Source organism: Alexandromys fortis, unplaced genomic scaffold (assembly GCF_014885135.2).
Source record: "Alexandromys fortis isolate MF-2015 unplaced genomic scaffold, M_Fortis_MF-2015_v1.1 scaffold_33, whole genome shotgun sequence".
Taxonomy (NCBI): Eukaryota; Metazoa; Chordata; class Mammalia; order Rodentia; family Cricetidae; genus Alexandromys; species Alexandromys fortis.
In genome coordinates, this window is record NW_026067917.1 from 1,769,118 (window position 1) to 1,792,595 (window position 23,478).

Consider the following 23,478-nt stretch of genomic DNA (forward strand, 5'->3'; position numbering starts at 1 on the left):
GACAGGGTTTCTCTGTGGTTTTGGAGCCCGTCCTGGAACTAGCTCTGTAGACCAGGCTGGTCTCGAACTCACAGAGATCCGCCTGCCTCTGCCTCCCGAAGTGCTGGGATTAAAGGTGTGTGCACCACCACTGCCCAGCAAATTTTTAAAAACCAATATGGATGCTTTGATACGCTCACATTTACAACGATTTGCATAGAGGAAACCCTAGAGAACGCAGTCCTCCGCCTGCGCTGCAGACTGCAGCTTCTCCCAGGGTGAAGGAACTGGGATGAAGAACACTTGGCATCTAGAGTCCCCTTGACGAGGAGAAAAGAAACAAAAGCAGCTGCATATTTTATCCCGATGCTTAGATTCATGTTCATTTTTTAAGTCCTCAGAAGAAAATCTTGTTGTTTGACACAGGCTTGGCCTCCAACTCATGATTCTCCTTTTCCCAGCATCCCAAGTGTGGGATTACAGGAGTGGACCACCACACCTGCTGTGTCTTCAGACAGGAAATTCTAAAGTAACTCATATACCGAGATGTAATGAAAGTAACTTTAACGTGACTCATTAATTGAAATCTGAGTGAAAAATATCACTAACATCAATATTTTTGAAGTAGGAACGGGCCAATTGTCATGTCTGATCCTTGTATTTTATTTTATTTTTTACAGCACAAAGGAGAGCTATTGACCCAGAGGGGCAATCATGGAATTGGGGGACTGCCTCTGGATCAGGCAAGAACCGAGAGCAAGCAACGGGTGTTGTTTCCAGCAGTGTTTTTTTTTTAATTGGAAAACACTAATTTTTATACCATGATCCTGAAGGCATTTGTTTCTATCAAAATGGATAACATGTATGTCACCTCCATAAAACCCATACGATAGCCCCTCCACGTCTGAACATCACAGATCTGTACCTGCCTCTGCTTCAAATGCTGGGATTAAATGCATGTGCCACCACGGCCCAGTGAAAAATAATATCCTTACAAATAGAAACAATTCACCTAATAATAAAGAACAATACCAACAAACTCATGACAAGAATTTTGTTTTCAAGAGCTCAGAGCGGTATAATACTTCCTTCCTCACATGGATGAGGCCCACGGTGCAGTAGTGGGTGAGGAACAAGAATTTAGCCCTCACAATGTCTGGGTTTTTGAGAAATACTGCTTTCTATTTGTTCTTGAATATTAAATATGTTAACATCTCAAAGCTTTTTGTTTCACATTAACTTGTGGTTAATAAATTTCTGTGAAAGAAAAGCGGGACCCTGTCCCGCTGTGCAGTTGACATTACTCCAGGAGAACTTGCTTCTTCAAAGACGGGCACAGTTGACAAAGCTGAGCGCTCTCCTGTAAAGTGTCTGCAGTTAAAACAAACCTGACTAGAACCCGAGGCATTCCTAAGGAAGGAGAGTGGAGACCTGTATCAGAGACATGGGACAGTCCTGTCCCTCAGGCACTCAGAAAGCGTGTCATCTCAAGACTCCATTCAGGCCAGATTCCTTTCTTCATAGCTACCACACCCTCATACCAGCAGCCACCCTACTCCTGTGTTGGCAACTAAGAAAGCCGGCGCGCGTGACGTGGGGGAGACGGAGCAGGAAGGTAAGTGGGAACAAGGAAGGGTTTCTCCTGTAAGACCCATACCTTCCTTCTTAAAAGAACCCAGAGGGAATCTGAGGGCGCGCTGGCCCAGAAGTTTCTCGTTCCTACATTCCAAATCCCTTCACTTCCTACCACAGAAGTGAGCACTAGCTCACCCTGGACCCCAGGACACTTTCGTCTCTGAGATGCCCTTACGTGAGAGATGTTTTCTTCCAGTTCTTCCACCCGCTCCAAGGCTGCGTTCTTGGTTTCTGCATCTTCCAGCAGAGCCCCCACATCAAACACGTTGTCTAGGTAAGCCTGAATTTGTACTTGCAGCTTGTCACTCTCGGTGTGTTTCAGCTTCTGAAAAACAAAATGCCAGGACAGTATTAATTGATCTGTGGACACAGAACGCGATTACCCAACCCTCTACTCATTGCATCACAAGGAGCCTACCCTTCCGCATCAGAGTTTAACACATCCTCCAGGAGAGAATTACAGCATATCCCTAAAGAAGAAGGTATGACCAGACTATCTCCCAGATACACGCACAAATACACATACAAACTACATTATATATGTACATATATATGTATATACACATATATATATGTATATAGACTAGACTTACCTCAATTCCTTCCTACTCTAGCCTAAATCATTCTTACCTAGGTAAAGTCAAGGCCACAGAGACATTGAAGGAGGATCTGAAATGGAATAGTTACAAGTCCTGTGAAAAACTAAGGGGTGTCCATGGAGAAGACCGCTGTGGGGGGCATCTTACCAGGATGGAGACCACCGACTGGGGGCAGAGGACAGTTAGCTAGGAGCTAGCAGTTGTAGTCACGCTTCCTTTGGGTTATTTTAGTACACATTACCAGAGCTCACCCTGCAGGATTCCTTTCCTAAGATAGCGCCTCACATGAATAGCTCAGGGCTCCCCAAAGCATGAATCAGAAAGGATCTTCCAGTTCACTGAATCCCCGATGAGGGAGCCTGAAGCAACTCAGCACGCTATTTCTCAAGTGGCACCAGAGGCTGAAGAAATCCAAGCGTTCTCCCCTGAGAACCATGCATTATGATTTCCTCTGGGAAACCATGGAGCCAGAAGAACATCTGGCATATAGATGAGGCCAGTATGTAAACGAACATATCAATGACCACTGGCAAAGAAGGCTGCCCTAGCAAACAAAATATTTATATATCAGAGGCATATAATATTGTTTTTCTAATGATCTCTGCCCATCAGGGTCCAGCACCAACAGAACACAGTTAAAGAAGTACAGGGCTGGGGGGTTGGTACCTTTAAGAGAAATTTCATATTACATAATTTAAAAAAAAAATTTTTTTCTCTTAGGTTTAAACTGAAATCCTACAGTTTAACTTGTGTTTTTTTTACATTTTTTTAATATTTATTTATTATGTGTACAATATTCTGTCTGTGTGTATGTCTGCAGGCCAGAAGAGGGCACCAGGCCTCATTACAGATGGTTGTGAGCCACCATGTGGTTGCCGGGAATTGAACTCAGGACCTTTGGAAGAGCAGGCAATGCTCTTAACCACTGAGCCATCTCTCCAGCACAGTTTAACTTGTTTTAAGGAGAGTACATTGCATCTTAGTTTAAAAGTCAGACACGAGAAAAGAGATAAGAATCTAGAGCTAGAAAACAGTGAGCATCAGAGACGCTGCTCCATGTGCCTTTCCCAAGATTCACAGTCAATAATGGATGTGCACCAATGTCATCTGCTGCCATGACAACCTAGAGCCCAAAGCAAAAATCTCACAAAACCGAACCTCCAACACTGATAGCAATTCACAGTCCTGATTCTTGTTCAAATCCTGAAACTTGTGGAGCATGCGAGGAGAGAGGATAGATAAACTAATCACGAAGCATGCCAGGGGTGGGGAGGGGTCAATACATTCTGCACCCCAATAAAGTGGGTGCGAAGCAGGCAGTTCCCTGGCTTCACACCTAACAAAGATGAGCAGCTAAACACCGGACACAGCCAAGGGAAGGCGTCCCCATCATCTCCATATCAGGAAACAACCTGGCGACTTAGGTCAGCAGGCCCTGCCCCGCCACTAGTGCGCTTCTGAATCCAACTAAACCGTTCTCCAGGGAAAGGGAAAACCAAAGCTATCTGACAAAGAGGGGTACATCCAGTGGACACCAAGGTCCTGGAGGTCATCTATGAATACCACATATGCTTTCTGCTTCTCACTGAGGAACTTCAGGGAACTGCCGGCATGTCTGTGAGGCAGCAAGAGAAAGAAACAACTCCTTCCCCCCAGGGAAAGCTCCAGGAGGACGGCTCTAGTGTCCGTTTCCTCATCACACTTTTATGCTCTAAGCACTAACTCATTCTACTGCACTCTTGGCTTGATCTTGCCTGCTTGAATGGGGTCCCAAGAGTGCCCCCAAATAATATTTTTTTTTCTAGTTTTGATAAAGGATGCAATGAGACTTGACCCAGACAGAGCTCGAAAGCAAAGTAAAGTAAAGCAGCAATGCTCCCAGAGGCTGTCTGACTCCAGAACTAAAGGCTGCAGGCAACGGACCCACAGCTGTCCCGGGAATTCTGTAATAATCCAACTCTGCTGGCAAACTGCGCCATTCAAATTGGCTCCCTTTAACTAGCACGGCAATTGTTAACCACACAATGCTTTAGGTATTTTCCAGTTACTCTGGAAAAGAACCTCTGAAAACAGGCAATAGATCCATTTTTAAAAGACACCAAAAAAAGATAGTTATACTCACATCCAGGTATTCATCCAGGGCTAATTTGGTAAATTCATACTGGAGGTGAACTCTGAAGTTCATGTCTTCTACCGAATGAACTACAATATTAATAAACTGCATAGAAGCCACCTGAAACGAAATTTCCAAGGGTTTAAATCAGTTCAAAGTGCTTTCTCCCAATTTAAGCATATCCAGAACATTTGATTTCACAAGTCTCAGGCTACGCCAATTCCTTTTTCTTTAGCGTAATTAAATCTTCATTCATTCACACACACACACACACACACACACCCTGTGTATGAGTGGAGAAATCAGTAAGAAAACAAGCAAGCAAATAAGAAGGCCACCGTTCATTGCTGACCAGCTATTGCTGTGATGTGATGGCTAGCTGGCTAAGGATTCTGCTGGAGGGGACTCTTCTACACTGACAGCTTATGACCTAGAATTGCAAGTCAGCAAAACCACTTCCTGTCCTGGAACTCATGCTATAGACCAGGGTGGCCTTGAACTCACAGACCTGGTTGCCTTTTGTCAGATCATTTCATCACAGCAACACCGGGAACTAGAACAGTTGTGTGCTGGATAGCTTTGGAAGATGCATGAATCCTCTTAGTGGAAAGGGGACCCTCCTAAAATCATCTTGCCAGGTTTTTTTTTTTCTTCACTTCTTTTCACCTATGTAATTAAAAAAAAAAAAAACAACACCTGGGGCTGGAGAGATGGCTCAGTGGTTAAGAGCACTGGCTGCTCTCCCAGAGGTCCTGAGTTTAATTCCCAGCAACCACATGGTGGCTCACAACCAACTGTAATAGATCTGGTGCCCTCTTCTGGTCTTCAAGCAGAACACTGTACAAATAATAAATAAATTATAAACTAATTTAAAAAAAAAAACCCACAGAAAAAAGTTTCATGCTACATTAAAGGGATTTGTACCATTTAATATGGGGAATATATTGTTTGGGAAGCTGGAAAGTTCAATGGAATTCCCAAGGAAGTTTATCAAAAACCTCATTTTCTGGAGCGAAACAGAGTTAAACTGTTACATCTTTCCATGTTGCTTTTGTGCAGAAGTCTACATGATCTCCTGAGCTCCATGATAGCCGACGAGCCAAGGAGAGAGCACAAGGGCGCTACTGTGAACACAGCAGCAAACTGTGGGCTGTGAACAAGGCCCTTAGAACCTGGACACAGGAGGAAATGAAATGGCAGGAAATGGCTTCCAGTCTGTTTACAAATGGCACAAGTGTTCTAAGGGACTTACGCTAATTCCAGCACAAAGTCAAATGACCAGGTCAGCAGGCATCATAAACGAGTGAGGTGGGCAATCCACGGCACAACAAATTGCAGAGAGAGGACTTGTCTTTTTAAATAAACAAAGGGGCACAGGCTCCTTGGCTGTAGTAGCTAATACTCCAGCAGGGAGGAGGCAGCCAATAGCCAATACGGAGGTACTATATATAGTAAATATTATATAGTTGGATACTTTTAATTTAAAAAAAGAGCAGACATCTATTTTCATGTACCATACCTAAAGATTTTCACAGAAGAAATGCATGTATGAATAGGTGCACACCCTGGCTATGGGCTGGCCTCCGCCTCGGCTCTACCAGAACAAGAAAGTTCCTCTTGAGAAGTCATGGGAGAAAAGCTGGCAATGAGCCAGTGCCCAGGGCTCGCAACACCCATCAACACCTGAGGCCAGCATTACTCTAACACATCCCCAAATTCTAACAACAAGAATGAAAGTCACGGTAAAAGGGACACTTGTTTTACCACTCCACATCTTAAAAAGGAAGTATTCACGCTGGAAAAGCAAGTATCACATCTAAGGGAAGAGAAAAGCTCTAGAAAGGTGTTTACCTTCCTGATTTTAGAAGGGGCTGAGGCTCAGATGCACACAAATCAGAAGGACTTTTCACACAACAGAGCTAACATGTCTACACACGCTACACTAGAGTCACTGCAGTGGCTCAATGAAAACATGACTTAGCATCCAAACCACAGGCTCTGCATGAGAGGACTGTTAGAATGCCTCTTCTAGAGGCGAAGTGATCTGGAGAAGGAGCTCCTGGGTCCAGAAGTTTCCTAGGAAGACTGAACTAGGTCAAACCTGTAGACTGGGGTGCACTGGAAAGGAATGACTCAGGACGCCTCATGAGCAGTTATGGCTTGAGCCCTCATGGAAGAAGGAGGTGGAATTCAGAAGTGCCGAAACACCCTGAGTGCCTTCCTAAGACTAGGGGCTCCTGCAGAGGCAGGGCCATCGGCGCTGTCCTTCTAGGGCAAGCCAGTGATCTGCAGAGCCAAGCACTCTAGTCTCTGAGCATGTGGTCTAGAGAGGGCACTGACAGAGGTCAAGAGCAAGGTCAAGGTTCCATCTATCTTGGGACTCGACACGTAGCACTGCTGGCAACTCAGCTTGGTGGCTCTGGCCATTCACAGCAGGTCCTAACTTCTTTACTCAACTACATGACTTTCCCTTTCATTGCTATGAATGATTAGCACTCTGTCCCTTTACTCAAATGAGTAAAACTTGAAAGAGCACCACAAAGGGAGCACACAGATAAAGAAAAACACCCAACAGAAGGGTACTGAACTCATCTTCCCGCTCTCTGGAGTGGTCGATTTCAGTGTGGCATATGTTTTGCAGCCGAGACTGGGGGAAGGGGGCAGCTGAAAGTGAGTTTGCATTGGTGAATGTAGTACCAAGTGAACTCACCATAAAATCTATGTTATTGTCTTCATTTCTGAAATGCTCCATCAACTTCTCAAAGCGCTGCTTTTCTCCGCAGACCTGAAACACACATTGTTATTGTGCTTAGGACGTCACAAACATAAGCTTTCCAAAAGCAGCGACGGAAATTTCAGCACTAACAATTATTTGCAGAATACGTTTTTCTATCTCCCTTATACACTCCTTCCTTCTCTTCAAAGCTGGTTAGATACCAAAGGGAGGGTCTGAAGCAGACGAGATGCGGGCCCTTGGCTTCTTTTCCCTGTGGCTTTGATGTTATCAGATGTGTGTTTCTACAACTCAGCTCATAGGCAAAGGCTGGCTATACAGTTCCTATGTCACCAGAGTCTTTAAACTCCGTCTAAGGAAGACTGACCATCCTCTCACGTCTGTCTTCACCAAACACTACTGCATCGTCACAACACAGCGACTATGTCACAACCTCGGGGGATGATTCTTTTTCATCCATTAAGGGGCAGTGTTGGTACACGCCTTTAATCCCAGCAGAGGCAGACGGATCTCTGTGAGTTCGAGGCCAGCATGGTCTACAGAGTAAATTCCAGTGCAGTCATGGCTACACAAAGAAACCCTGTCTCAAAAAACAAAAAACAATAACAAAAACTGCACCTTTTATTAAGCTACACATTTTGTTTTGTTTCTTAAGACAGAGAGTATCTCTGTGGACTCGCTTTGTAGATCACGTGACCTCAAACTCACAGAGAACCACCTAACTCGGCCTCCTAAAAGCTGGGATTAAAGGTGAGTGGCATCACACCTGATTTATTAAACTAGACTTGAAAAGACACAGAAGCATACCAAACAGTGTGACTGTTAGGAGCTGAACTGTCCCCTCGCCCAAGCGGGCATGCGGACACTCAGTGTGACTGTAGATAAAGAGTTCACAAGGCAACTTCGGAGCACCGCTGTGCAGAGCAGGAACATGGTGGGTACAGCTGAATGATTCCCATGGTTCAGAGCAGGCACACTGTGGGTAGAGCTGAATGATTCCCATGGTTCAGAGCAGGCACACCGTGGGTAGAGCTGAATGAAGCAGTGCTTTAATCCCACAGGGCTAGAATCTTCTTCATGAGGTCACAAGGGAAGGTGTGAAGACCAGAAAGTGAGTACACTCAAAACCGAACCAACTATATGCAGGCACCCTGGTCTTGGGTTCCCAGTCTACAGAGCAATGGGGAAATTATTTTTGTTTTATTAAGCACCCGGGGGGGGGGGCTGGAGAGATGGCTCAGAGCTTAAGAGCATAGGCTCTTCTCCTAGAGATACTGAGTTCAATTCCCAGCAACCACACAGTGGCTCACAACCATCTGTAATGACACCTGGTGCCCTCTTCTGGCCTGCAGGCGTACATGCAGACAGAATACTGTATACATAATAAATAAATCTTAAAAATTATTTGAAAGATAAAGTCCATTGGGGTTCTGTTGTACCCCCATGAAGATGAAGCCACATCACTCAGAGGTTGCTAGAGCTTCCTTCTACAGAAAGGAACCCTCCTGTGCACAGCTCAAATGTTTACCAAGACCAAGTACAACCCCACAATCCCTGGTTGTCTGAGAGGTGTCCACTCATATCACATGGAGGCTCATGACAAGACTAGATATTTTTTTGGCCAAAGTTTAGATTTCCAAACAGGAAAATGAGTCCATGCAGAAATAACTCTCCCCACAATGGGACACGCGGGACTCGCATTCCCAGTTTGGAAAATTGACAACTGACAAGCAGTTTGCTTTGTCCTGGGAGGCTTGATGTGTTACACGTCAAGAGTCAAAACCAAATAAGCAAAGGAACTCATCTTGCCCATCGCCCTAACTGCATCCCTGCCACACGCACAAAGGAAGCACCACTTACTCGCCTTCCACCTATTCCTGGAAACAACCTCGGAATGGAAGGGCAGTGCTGCTCTTGGAGATGTCCCAGCAAACCTGGGAAACCACAGGAGCAGCTGGTGAAGGACTGGCGAGGAAGGAGCGCTCGCATTCCACAGCCAAGCAAAACAGAGCCTGCAGCTCCTGTTACCACGATTGGCTATTTCCACCCTCAGTGACGCAGAGTCCGGGGTCAGATCTGTAAAAGACTTCCACACCTCAAGACCAGCGGCTGTTGGAGCTCAGTCAGGAGCTGCTGGGCCATTTTCTTCTGCTGAATGTCTCAATTATGAATGAAAACTAAATGTGACTATACCCTTGGCAGAGTGATTCTGAGACAGTTGTCAGGGAAGGACAAATGGATGCTGAACTACCATGGGCAGCGCAGAGTCTGGAGAATAGCTGGGGGCAGGGCAGCAGTGACATGACAAGCTGAAATAATGCCTGCAAGGCTCAGTCATTCAACAGCGGCACAAGCCAGCAATGCTTCCACCACAGAGAGGCACAGCCAGCAGGCCCAGCTCATGGTTGCTGGGACAGAGAGCAGACATTGTAAATGTGACTTGTTGCTCCTCACTGTACCCACACCAGGGTGGATAGAAAAGGGAACCAGGAAAGTTCATTGGTGTACTCTGCTGGAGGAGGGAAGTGGTGGGCCTCCAAAGGCATGTGTGCTAAAGGCCTGGTGCCCAGATGGGAGGACTAGGGGGTACTGTGGACTTCCAAAGGGTGGCTCTCAGCTCATTGTGAGTAGCCCCAAAGATGAATGCAGGAAGTTGGCCCCTCCCGATCCTCAATGAGTTCACAGCACAAAGTTTGCTATCCTATGTGCTCCCACCATGACGCACGGGACTCAACATGGACACAAAGCAATAGTCACCTGATCTTGGACTAAAATTTCCAGAGGCATGAATGAAAAGCAATCTGTTTCTCTTTATGATTGTGTCTCATCTCCCACTGTCAGAACATGAAGCTGAGTAACACCAGTGTTAAAGAAACGTGATCTACTTTAAACTGTGTCAAAAGGCTCACAGCTAGCCTTGGCCATGTGACTTCTGTCGTCTGTAAATAAAATCTCCTGTTGTTTCCACTATCTTGGCTAATTTTTATGTCTGCAGTCAAAGCAGCACTTAACTCTTTGGAATTATCATACTTACGGCAGGCACAAAGAAATTTCATATGGAATCATAAGTTATGGAATTAGTTAAATTCCATATGCTGAATGCTGGGATTAAAAAGGTGTGCAGCCACCACCCAGCTAAATCCTGTTCCCCCTTTTTAAAATTTTACTAGTAATTTAAAACCACCCCAAGAATCTACCTTATCTGTAACCATTCCTATCATGTTTGTTTTTGTATGAGAAAATTAAGAAAAACATGTTTAGAAAGTGCTTAGATTATGATAGCATGTCATATAACCCAGAGTTGATTGGTGACCGTCCTGGAGGGGAAGCTTAGTAGAATGAGGGCAGGTCCACTTACACCGAACCTCTCCCTCTTTATTCCTTACTCCCAGGATATACTCAGGAACTAACAATATGCATTATTCTGGTGATTAGGTAAACAATATATACTCAAATTTTAATGACAGAAAACATTCTGGTAATTTCTCTACTTTGAAATATGTGAGGATGAAACAAAATCAACAACTGTGTTCAAGTCTTCATTCCAAATTACTACTCATGATTATGAAAGAAACCAGGAAGCAAAACCCTTCGATAGTTACATAAAAACATGTTTGTGTTTTATAAATGTTTCAATTCTAAACAAAACTGCAGCTCAACCCACAGGAAGTCAAGCTCATTACGTACCTACTGGCATCCTGGGTAAAATTATAGTAGGAAATTGAAACTAAGCAAAATGCTTTAGGTTTGGGAAGTGTCTGTCTTCCACTTGATCTTGGGGCACATCTGCTCTTCACCTAAATCCCCATTACAGTCAGTCTTGCCTTTATCAAGGCAAAGATACTGGGGGGGACACACCATGCCTCTTATTGTCTCTACAAAAAAAAAACTTCTCCATGCTGAAAAATACATATACTGGCTCAACAACTCCCTAGACATTTCCATGACCTCCAAGTTTGCTTAGCAGTTCTCAAGGAAAGGGTGGTGAGCACAGATGTTAAACAAAGACTAACCAAACATCTGTAGGAAAGAAAACTAGAGGTATAAAATGTAAGTAGGGGACTAACTAGTCCTAACACTGAAACCAACATACACCAGCGGTAGCAGGACAGCCTTGGCCAATCTTGTCACTTGCTTCTTGTAGGATTTAACTGTTGTACATACAGGATCTTGACGCAACTGTGCATATATTAACACATACATAAGTATACACAAATACGACTTATCTTACCCTTCTTCCCAGAGAGCGTGTCTAGCCTCTCAGAGCTATGATTGAACCTCACCAGCCAATGGAGCACTTGGCACTAGACTCTCAAACCATGAAAACAACTGGCAACTTACACTTTGATGACATTTAATTTTTTTTTCCTATTTTCACATGATAGAAATTACCTTTAAAAGCAGCTAGAACAAATCTGAGATGCAAAATCTCAAGAGAGACTACTTCTTTTGAGGTAGTCTCACGTAGTCTAGACTAGCTTCAAGGTCACTTGGAAGCTTCAAATGACCTAACCTCTTACTTCTGGTTCCCAATACTAGAACTGTAGGCATGCATCGCCACACCCAGCAACTAGACAAGGATATTTTTAATGCATATTTACCACACACATCTGTATAGGATGAAGGAAAGGGAGGAAGGGAAGGAGGGAGAGAGGGAGGGATGGAGGGAAGAAGAGAAGGAGAAAAAGAGAAGGAAGGAGGGAAGGAGGGAGAGAGGGAGGGAGAGAAGAAAGGAGGGAGGGAGAGTAGTTTGGATACAGAAGAAAGCAAGGTGGCCCTAAAACAGACATTGAACATGGCTTTGCAGAAATCAAGACTGGACATGACTGCCAAATTCTGACGAGGAGTTGAAACCTCCGTGCTAATGTTTCCTGGAGCTGATACTACCAAAGCTGTCCACAGCTTGGACTTTATGTTATAATCTATATACTGTGCTTCACCCTGTTCTCATGTCCTGTACAACCACAGAACACATATATCAGAGAACTAGTTCTGAAGGAAGGTTCTAGGCTTGGAGACTAGCACCCAAGCCTGGGGACACTGCATGTCTCCAGCAGCACGCAGCTCTTGCTGCTGCTCTCAGGGCATTCTTTTCATCCAAGAATATGAGATGAGGACACACGTGCCAACTGCTTTACAGCTGCCAGAGGGCAAGGCTTAGCAGGTATTGTATGAGAATAAAAATAAAAGGAAGCAACGCCCTGGTTTTGAAGAAGCCGTTCCATTAAGAAAATGAAGCTCCTCTTTGTGTAGTATTGTACTCCTGCTGAGAAGGGTTCTGCATTAAAGTCAGGGTGAGCAAAGCACTTCCATTATTACTAGCTGGGTCACCAGATAACCGGGTGCCTCCGTCACTGCTAGCCAGTCACTGGATAACCGGGTGTGAATCCATCACTGCTAGCTGGGTCACTGAATAACCGGGTGCCTCTGAGCACCTTAATCCTATCTTGCTTTCTGTTCTCTCTTTTTCTTTTCACTCCTCCAGGCTCATAGAGAAAGAAGGTCCCGCTGACTTTAGAAGTAAATTCAAACAGCAGCTGGCTGTGGGTATAGGAAGAAGCCCAAGGATTCTGAAACATCAATGGTAAATTCTGACACGGGCCACATAGGCCAGCCCACACCTTGCCCCATCACAGTGATATCATACTGGCTCCGTGACAAGGGGCTTTCAGTCTAAACCCAAGAATAAAGTCTTTACGGATGGAGGCTGTTTAAACAGCCAGAGACTGGAAACCACAGTTCCCCCACTGCCCCTTGCCTTGAGGCTCTGGAAACATGAAGACTGTGTTGATAGCCATGGCCCACTTTGTGAACACTCCCTACTTTCTTCTCACGCATGAGGTACTTTACAAGTGGAGATTTTGGGGAAAATGCAAGTTCCAAAACTTCATTAAAAGACTACCTTGATGAAAAATGGCATCCTAAATTTTCTTTATCTGTTGTGTTGCACCAGGGTAATCATGTCCTCATACCTGGTACTGTGACTATGTAACTTACATGGGTTCCTGACAGAGTTCACTTAATGCGAATTCTTTAGACAGCAGTGCTCACTTCGTTACTAGATAGAGGATTGAGGCACTAATGGTCACAACATGGCCATCAACAGGAAATGCACTGGGAAACCCTGGGCAACGTTTCCTTCCCCCACTAAGAAGACTCTCAAAACCACTCACTTGAAAGAAGCAGTAACCACCCTTCCTACTATCAACCAAAAAGTTTATTAAAACGTGCAGCGGTGGTGCATGCATTTAATTCCAGCACTTGAGAGGCAGAGACAGGCGGATCGCTATGAGCTTGAGGCCAACCTGGTCTACAGAGTGAGTTCTGGAACAGACAAGGCTACATAGAGAAACATTGTCTTGAAAACAAAAACAACAAAAAAGGTTTATCAAACTTTTTATTATGAGGAGGAATCAATCATTGCCTTGAACAAAGAGGAGAAAGGAAGATAAAAAACAACTATAAATCTGTAGATAACCCTCCTCCAGCTACTAAGGCCAATGTGAGGCTTGGTACTGAGTGTCAACTTGCCTACACATAAAGATGTCTAGGCAAAGGAGCTCTGACATTGGATGTGTTATCGTGGGAGTGTTTCCAGGGACGGGGGAAAGGCCAACATGCAGGGGCCAATGAGGGGGAAAGACCTACTCTTAATGTGGGGGGCACCATCCAATAGGCTGGAAGCAAAGGAATTAGAAGAGGAAACGTGTGTGTGCAGGCACCGTTCTTTCTGAGTAAGTATGAATACGGCTGCAGCCACCATCCAGACATTAAACTCCAGCGTCTCCAGTTTTTCAGTGTGGACACAACACAATCAGCTCTCTAGGAAGCACCAGACTCTAGCACCAGTCTGCAATTCCTGGGCCATCTGGTTTCACAGACTGACAACTATCAGAGTCTCTGTCTCCAGCAGATAGCCAGTTACTGTTGGACTACTTAGTTCCTGCAATGATGTATCACCAACCCAGTAAGTCCCCTTTATAAAATATGAATACATTATGTATGGTGTGTGTGTTTTCTATTATCCAACTACATTTTCCAAAAGCTATCCACAGCTGTCCCTTCCATCTCACCGTGGACCTGGGGTGGTCTGAGGGTCTCACTGGCAACCCACAGGATGCAAAAGGAACACTGCATGACATCTCAGTCTGTCTCTGGTACATGCTTCCGCGACGCCCTTCAAACAGCACTCTCGGTAGATTGCCAGGCGCCATGACCTGGGAACACTCTGGTTGACAGTCCCAGTTGATTCAAGAAATCACAGATCCCAAACTAGATGCGCCCGTGGAGAAGCCTCCCAGGCTGTTACATCTTCCCTGAGAGATGCTAGATACAGTAAGAGTGGAGAGAGCCTCAGAGAAGCTGGAATCCTGACCCACAGAATCTGAGAGCTGCACACCCACACAAGTCAATGAACAAAAACACACAGCATGTTAACAGGGCACACGACTTTGCTTCCCACACTCAAGAAAACAGAGCAGCCAGAGGTGTCCTGGTAAACTCGATAATCTAGTTCAAGGCTGGTATAATGCAGTGGATACACGCTCTACAACTATGGATCTCATGGCTGGAGAGTTGAAAAGAACTCTTCCTCTCGTGTTTAAAATGTTGAATACTTCCAGACTTAGCTGCATGGTCCATGCTGGATTTATAACCCCATGCCCTCAAACACTAATGAAGTCAATGAAATTAAACCTAGAGAAAATCTGGAAACACCCAAGACTGTCTGGGTTTTTTGTTGTTGTTGTTGTTGTTGTTGTTGCTGTTGTTGTTTTTTCTCCTTTCCAGTTTGGACCACTGTGAAAGACACTTGACAGGTGTGGTGGTTTCAACAGGGATGGCCCCAGAGACTCACAGGTTTGAATGCTTGGCCCATAGGGAGTGGCACTATTAGGAGGTGTGGCTTTTTGGGAGTGGGTGTGTCACTATGGGGGCAGGCTTTGAGGTCTCATTTGCTCAAGCTGCACCCAGTCTGGCACACAATACCCTTCCGCTGCCTGTGGATCAAGATGCAGAATTCTCAGCTACCTCTCCAGCACCGTGTCTGCCTGTCGCCATGTTTCCTGCCATGATGATAAAGGAATAAATCTCTAAATGTTTTCCTTTATAAGAGTTGCTGTGGTCATGGTGTCTCTTCACAGCAATAGAAATCCCAAGACAACAGGCTTTCTTTTTTAAAAAAAATTAACTTAATAATGCATAGTACAAGTGCTTTTAGATGCCCAATAGCTAGGCCTAAGTCTTCTAGCAACTAGAGGAGGATGAGGGATACTGCCAAAAGTCTTGCATACAAGAGAGCTGGTGGCCTTGACTGACTCATTTTAGAGGGCTCTGTGTGTCTACACTTGGAAGTTCAGAAGTGGAGGGGGTAGGACCTTTGCTAACCAAGGGGGCTTTTATGCTCAAGCCAGATGTTGTCATTGCAGAAGCAGATGAAAATAGTTACAACTGATCTGAATCCTGAAAACATTCATGGATACATGCCAGCAGCCTGGGAGAACTGGTATCTCAAAACCCCCAGGTCTTATCAACAGTGTTAACAACAAGCTCTTCTATGGCAGTCTTCTGGAACTCAGCACTTGTCCTGTAACCCAGTGAACGCTTTCTTTGCCATGGTTTCAAAGTGTCTATTAATCAGGACATTTTCTCGACTATACCTAAGAACATAACGAAAGGAGGGTGGTTAAAGGGAGAGGATGGGAACAAGGTCCAGGGTGAAAACTTGTGGGGAACTGACTAGAAACTGTCTGAATCTACAATGAGGATTGGTCAAGACCCTACACAGTCAGCAGGGGTTTATGAGCCCATGGATTTCTAGGCAAGGTACACGCTGCTTGGGAGAAAAGAAGGAGCACGACCAGAACTCCAAACAGTGCTGAGGGAGGCTCAGCTCAAGGAAGCATCCGCCAGCTATCCATCCACAGGCTAGTCACATCAGCAACGTCTGTCGTTCTCTAAGGGCCTCTCAATGCAAAGGTGGAAGCCAAGAGAAACAGAATCTAATCCACCAAACAAATAAGGGATTCCGGAAACTACTGCTTTTGATACAAGTCATAATTTCACCTTCATCGTTGCCTGCCAGCGACTGGGTACAGGAATTCCTTTTTCTTCAACGAAGCATGTGCCATCCCCTAAATAGCTAAAACATGCACAATTTTGACAGAGAAATCCTTGACATGGGAAGATCTGACTCGATTCTGCATGTATCTGTGTGTCTTCTACAAATAAGTATGAGAAAACAAAAGTATCTCCTAAATGGAGAGCTTTAATTCAAATGGATACAATTTTAATATACAATTTTGCTTACAGTATGATCAAATGGTTATTAAACTTATATTACAGGGTATGAGATCTATTATAACTATGATCATGAATAAATATGCAGTAAATGTTTCCAGTGTAGACAAGATTTGGCATATGATAATGAAATATAGCATGTGATATTTTCAAGTGTGGCCTCATGGTAAGGATTCTATTTAGCTTGTATTTTAAATTCATCTCCCAAATGCACTTATTTGTACATGTGAAATGTGTATTTTTTTAATTTATTTATTTATAATGTGTACAATATTCTGCCTGTGTGTATATCTGCAGGCCAGAAGAGGGCACCAGACCTCATTACAGATGGTTGTGAGCCACCATGTGGTTGCTGGGAATTGAACTCAGGACCTTTAGAAGAGCAGGCAATGCTCTTAACCACTGAGCCATCTCTCCAGCCCCCTGAAATGTATATTTTTATATGCCATATATAGACTCATAGACAAACATTTATACATTCTTACCCCTGAAGTTCATTTGTTTTAGAAGCCAAATGTGAACATACAGATTCCCTATTTTTCATTCTCCTCTTAGAACTCAGGTATGATTTCACTACCACTGAGGCTATACACATATATTTATTTTTAAAGTCATTATTTGATGGTCCCCCTGATTAACCTTAACAGCACCATCTCCCTTCTCAAGGCAAAGAATAGCTCTGAAGTCCTGTCAAATTCAGTATTTCCTTTATTCCCCTTAGAAGAGTCACAAACATCTTAGAAGTTTGGAATCAGAATGAGTGTTGAACCTAGCATGGCCACTGACTAACCTGCCCATGTTGCTGTGGCCACACCAGCTACCTGAAATTCTTCTATGAAATTAAACCACTGAAGATGGTTTGCACTGGAGTTGGTAATGCACTGGCGTATGGTTGGTGTTCAAGAAACATGTTCACAACCTTTTCTAGAGACATCCAGCAAAGGTGACAGAGCTCTCTGGAATTCCCTCAGGGAACCATATTTAAACCAGCTTGGTGTGAACATTTGTTGATTCATTGATTGAGACCTGATCTCTCTACACTACCCTGGCTGTCCTGGAACTCACTGTATAGACTAGACTGCCCTGGAATTCATAGAGATCCACATGTTTCTGTCTCATGAGTGCTGGGAATAAAGGCATGTACCACTATGACTGGTAAGCCTGAGTCTTAATGCAGAAATGTTTGGAATTAAATAGTATTGCCAGGCTAAGGAATACCTTGGCTAAGAACCCTACCACCCTAGGCCTCTGAGTCCCAGGGTTGTTTGGAATTTTCTCCAAAATGGCCTGAGGTGTGGCATACACAGGAGGACTATATAGAAGCAGTTAGTCCGTATGCTTGGCCACAGCACTGCCTACTAAGCCAAAGGAAAACTAGCTACTTCCTCAGTAGAGATGTCTTGATATTTTCGTAGCAGACTCACTTGCACCTATGTTTAATGGCCTCTGTTTTTAAGATCAGTCTTCCCTCCCACTAGTGCAAGGACCTGAACCAAGGCTTTTATACACAAGAGACAAATTCCATACCACCTACCATGGATACACTGAGCCTTATCTCCAGTGGTCAGTCTGTTTCAACCAAATATATCCATCTTTTGTTGTTGTTGGGGATTTTTCTTTTTGGGTCTCCTGCAGCCCAGGCTGACCTGGAACTCACTATGTAGCCAAATCATCATTTTACATCTTTTCTGCTCTGCCCCAATGCTCGGAATTGCAGGACTGTGCACCTCCACAACCACTTTTAACTTTTGTGTGTGTGTGTTGGGGGGGTGTGAAGGGTGGGGGAGTAGGTCTGTGGGGAGAGTGTTTAAGCATGCATGCATGCATGTGTGTGTATAAAAGCATCTCTCAGAATTATAAAATCTTACAAAGGGTGTTCCTATTTGACAGGTTTGATAAGTTTTACATACTTAGCATCCAGCAAAACAATGAAAATAAACAGGACATGGGAGAAATAATTATGATGAAAGAATTCATAAAGTTTACTGGAAGTTAGACTGTAGATCTTAATTCAATGATGTGTATCAAAGCCTGTTAGATACATGATGGTCCCCATGCTCCAAAGGAAAATGAATACAGCACACAGTGGTAACAAGTGATGGAAATGAGATACCCAAAGAAATCTTCATTCAGCTACATAAGACACTTCAACTGAAACTCAGGCATGCCTCAAGAAAACTAGCTATCTATGCTTCCATGGTCCTAGAGTCAATGAAAAGGTAAACTGCTCTATTCAAAGATGGGAGACATTTGTGTACTCTTATCAAAACTATGCGTCCTACCTCCTTGAAGTTATCAAAAGCTGATAAAATTATTTCGTGCCCGCCTCTGACGAGACAAACGGCTGCCAACAGCTCCAAGACAAGAGCCTTTGTTCTGTCAAAACAAGAAAGAAAAACATAAATCACTGAAGGAGACATAATGAGTCAGCTGCTCCTTCCAGGATGAACACCCAGGGAACTGAGCCCTGGCCCGAACACTCATTAAACCTTCAGAAACTCCAGGGCACCACGCGCATTCTGAGACCTTCCTAAGTACGCACTCTGCACTGAGTGTGGACTGGGTGGGGGTGGTCAGCTTTAACAGTCAATAGCATAACATGACAAAATTCAAAATCAGCTGGAATTAATGTTCTGCCTTTCACTGTTGGAACTGGAGCCACTGAAAATGCCACACAAGTTTCCAGTATTTGTTCTTACGTCGGAGACCGGGAAAGTGCCCAAATATAGCTGAATTAATAATAATAATAAAAAAAATTTTCTCTGACTCAAGAAAATAAAGTTGCATTTGCAATCATTTGGTAGAAGTGAGAGATGAATTCGAAGTCTGCAAATAAAACAAGAAGAAAGAGACAGCGTTGTTTCTCATCATAAGACTGCTTTCGCATTTCATCTTTGTTCCAGAATAAAAACTACTGCCAGCCTCTTGACAAACACTGCTCTGAGACTCCACAATGTCGATTGTCTTAAGAAAAATGAATGACAACATCCCTGTGGCCGAAGTCAGAGACAAGGAAGCAAGACTATTTTGTATTTTAGTAAACTACAAAAGCAATCACAAAACCAAACTATCCAATATGCATACGGGACTTTACAATTTGTATTCCCTTTGAATTTAAAAGGGACAATTTAGAATCAGAGGTTTGTTTTTTTTTTAAGAGCAATTAACAGTTTCTAGATCATTCTTCAGTCCTTAAAAGGGCATCTGATGAGAGAGTGTTCACAGCTGAAATGCGGAAACCACTGTAAGACAAAATACTTTTACAACAACCAGAAAGCAAACAGCGAGTAAAATGTCTACAACATGTGGCGCTGGCCTTGACAGTACACATAACAAAGGAAACGGTGCACACAACTCTTATTTGTGTGTGTGTTTCTTTTTCAGTTTTTAACTAAGCTACAAGCGTGAAGGTAACAAGAGACATAAGGGCACAGTGGGCTGCTGAGGTTTCCTGTTAGCTGGTGTAGCCCAACCTTTAGCAATACTCTCCGGACTCCATGCCTGGGTGAACTGGCAACCTAATCCTGCCCATCAATGTTTTCAGTAGAGATTCAAGGAACCAGGCTACCCAGGGAATGCAAGGTAAAGTAGAGAAAAGAGCAGGCGTTGTCACAGTGCTGAACTCTGTTCCCTACAGTTTAACCAGGTCAAAGGGACGAACCATTCTACATAGGCAAGGGGTTTACAGCCAGTCTTGCTTGGTAGGGGAGCCACTCTTGGATGATTTTCCATCCGAAAATGGGTAAATGTTGACTAGCCCTCCGCTTTCCTGGTGAGATTTAGACTTGAACATTACAAACGATGCTTACCTGGGATTCTTGTTGTTCAAACTTAGTGCGATCTCATTGACAGCGTGGGGATGAGACATGACCATGTTGAAACCATACTGAAATGGAGAGGGGAAAAGGAAAGCATTACAAGCTGAGTTTCAATGTTGATTAAAAACCAAACACTTGGGCTGGTGGTATAGCTCAGTGGAAGAGCCTGCCTCCCATGAGCGAGCCCTGAGACCCAGTCTCCAACACTGCCAAAACCCACAGACATTTCTGCTTCATGTGACACGTATCCTCTAGGAAGGCAGCTGAGCTCTTAGCACATCAGTGTGAGAACAGACTTCTTCCCCCCAAATTCTCAAAAGATGCCATCCATTTTAAAGGGTACTTTGCTCATGGGCATCCTTCCATTATTTATGAATGAACAATGTGTTTTTCTTTTTTAAACCAGTGAAAGGCTCTAGTGATTGGAAAATTGTATACGCATTAAATCACCATGAAGCCCAAACAAAATCAAGTCCTGGTTGAATTCCCAAGAGCCACCTAGATCTGTTGACTCTGCATTTCAAAGTCAAAGGCCCAAAATGTGAATTTTCCAAGCATTCAGAATGACTCCACCATGCACCTGGGTTGAAGTCCATCTCCCTAACACACCCCCTACTCCACCCCTTGGCAATGGCCGTTCTGATGCACACTTGCCCTGTCACTCATACAAACGAGCCAGTCCACATCAAGAATCCAGATACGGCTAAGGGAGCAACTACTGGGTCTTCCAACCACCCACACAGCTTTGATCATCCTCTCATGCTGAGAAAATATTTGCAACCAATGGACAAGAGAAAAAATAAGAAGAAAAAAGACTTTTGAGACTGAGGCTGGAAAGTGACATGCTAGAGGTCAGCATGGACCACACGGCAAGGCATCTCTCCAAAAAGCAAAAGCTAATCCACCTCCTCTGAGAGATAGACAGGTCTACGCTCCAGTCTGAGGCCAGCCCCTCTGCTGGAATCCCTGACCTCACTCCCTCTCACCTACTCAAGAACATTCTATGAACCAGCATGGAGGCACAGGGCTGTAACCCTAGCACTGAAGGTGGTGGGCAAGAGGATCAGGAGTTCAAAGCCAGCCTGAACTACCTAAGATCCTATCTCAAAAAGGCAAAAGACATAAAATGTTCTGAAAGATTCAAATATACCTAACAGAACCCTCGCTTGACCCCACAGCCTGAGTTCAGCTACACCTTCCCATTTCCCTTCTGGCTGTCACAGCAAAGTCCCTTCAAAGAATCAAAGTCTAGCAGTGGTTTTTCCACCTGTGGGTCTCTGCCCCTTCAGGGGACACCTGTCAGATAACATTATGATTCACAACAGTAGCAAAATGGCAGTTATGAAGTAGCAATAAAAATAAATTTTATGGTACAGGAGCTCACCACAACATGAGGAGCTGTATTAAAGGGGCATACATTGGGAAGAACCACGGACTCCAGAGTTTTTATCTTACTGTGTGCTCTGAAAGCCATTCTTTAACACCCCCCCACACACACGCTTAAACTGCTCTTGCCAACAGCACCGTGGCTATGCACTTAGCTAAAGATAATGTATCACTCACTACATGATAAATTCTAAATACTAAAATATGAAGCCAAGGACCTAAACCTTGAGCATTAGAATGAATCAGAATTTTCTGAACGAAATCTCATTAAATCATACTCTTCACTTCAAAGAATTATACAAAGACCAACACCCATATACATGCACCAGAGAGAGAGAGAGAGAGAGAAATCTAAACCCGTTATCACCAGACTCTTTTAAGGCACTGACACAAACACATACTTGACAATTCAACACATACCTGATAATTCATGATGGCTCGTAAACACATGATACAGACATGAACGTCATCTTTCTTACTCACTAATCTTGAATTCTTCAGGGTTCTTCTGCTTGGCAAAGTATTATATCTAAAAACAGGGCGAAAAGAGGAGCACTTTCATGAAACGACAGGCTCTAGCGAGCACAGAGCATACCAGAGTTAAACAGGTGCAATCATTCAAAGAGCTGCAGGCTAACACCACCAACACCAGCCACTCCAGAGGGCAAGGCCCAGTGGTTCTGTGATCCTATCACCAACCCTTCAGGCTGTATCCCCACTCAATGAAACTCAACCCTCCTTACAACACATAATAAGAGAGAGGGGGTGTGAGAAGTTGAAGGGATCCCAGGTCATGGTCAGTGGCCAGGCGAGGTGTACTGAAGCACTCGCTGGCAGACTGTACTGGTGAATAGAACAGCACGAGAGGGACTGGACTTTAGCTCAGACCTTGACCTCCAATCACGTGACCAGATTTTAACCATTTCTTCCCGCTGCTGCCCTCAAGTCTCTGCTTTAAGAATTTAAACCTAGGGGCTGGAGAGATGGCTCAGCGGTTAAGAGCCTTGTCTGCTCTTCCAAAGGTCCTGAGTTCAATTCCGGGCAACCACATGGTGGCTCACAACCATCTGTAATGAGGTCTGGTGCCCTCTTCTGGCCTGCAGGCATACATGCAGACAGAATTAAATTTTTTTAAATTTATTTATTTATTATGGATACAATAAAATTTAATCCTAGCCAAAGTCACACATTAGTAACTGTGGCTTCACCTTGACAGACTAGATCCTGAAGCCTCAGTTCTTTACAAATGTCCCCAAAACGTGACTGATCCCTCGCCCTAAGTCTGATACAGCAGCTAAAACTTAAGGAGAAAATATGCTAAATATCAGCATTCAACTGCTTCTGTGTTATGATTAATATTCTCAGTGCTCCATTATTGGAGTCTTATATTAGTTTACAAATAGTACAGGGCAGACAGTGTAATACCAGTCATATAAAACACATAATGCTAAAAGAGTCCGTTGAAGTTTTGCCTCGGCAGGAACTCGGGACAGGCAACCTCTGTAACCTCGAGCCTATATAAAACACACTTCACATCTGTAACTACGTGGAGCTTGGAAGGAGGATGAAGGTAGAAGAGGGGATACTGGGAAAGGAAGAATACAATCGAGAGTAGAGGTCAACCCAAACTAAGGATGTATGACGAAGCCATAAGGAAACCTGCTACTTTGTAAGCTAATTAAAAGATTTCATTTTTAAATCTGAAGAAAGGTTCCATACATGTGAGGCAAGCAAGAATAGGGACTAACCTAGCAACCCAGGACCCTACGGGGTTAGGCTGCACATTAACCTGAGGTCAGTGAAGGATACACTTTGGACCCCAACCTTTATCCAGCTGCAACTGTACCCGCTTTAATGATAGAAATAAGTTGCTACCCTTATCAGCGCCTTGAGAACGCCCTGTTACTACTTAGAATC

General features: G+C 44.1%; 1 protein-coding gene across 5 annotated transcripts in view; it reads right to left on the reverse strand.

Moving 5' to 3' along the window:
* Positions 1-23,478, reverse strand: part of Fmnl2 (formin like 2) — a 251,001-nt gene that overhangs the window by 27,135 nt on the left and 200,388 nt on the right. For all 5 annotated transcript variants that reach the window (XM_050139987.1, XM_050139983.1, XM_050139985.1 and 2 more), the window contains 6 exons: positions 21,982-22,090; positions 20,167-20,243; positions 18,640-18,733; positions 7,037-7,111; positions 4,336-4,446; positions 1,790-1,939 (listed from right to left, as the gene is read on the reverse strand). In XM_050139987.1, the coding sequence (XP_049995944.1) occupies positions 1,790-1,939; positions 4,336-4,446; positions 7,037-7,111; positions 18,640-18,733; positions 20,167-20,243; positions 21,982-22,090 (616 nt within the window). The remainder of the gene's footprint in view (positions 1-1,789; positions 1,940-4,335; positions 4,447-7,036; positions 7,112-18,639; positions 18,734-20,166; positions 20,244-21,981; positions 22,091-23,478) is intronic.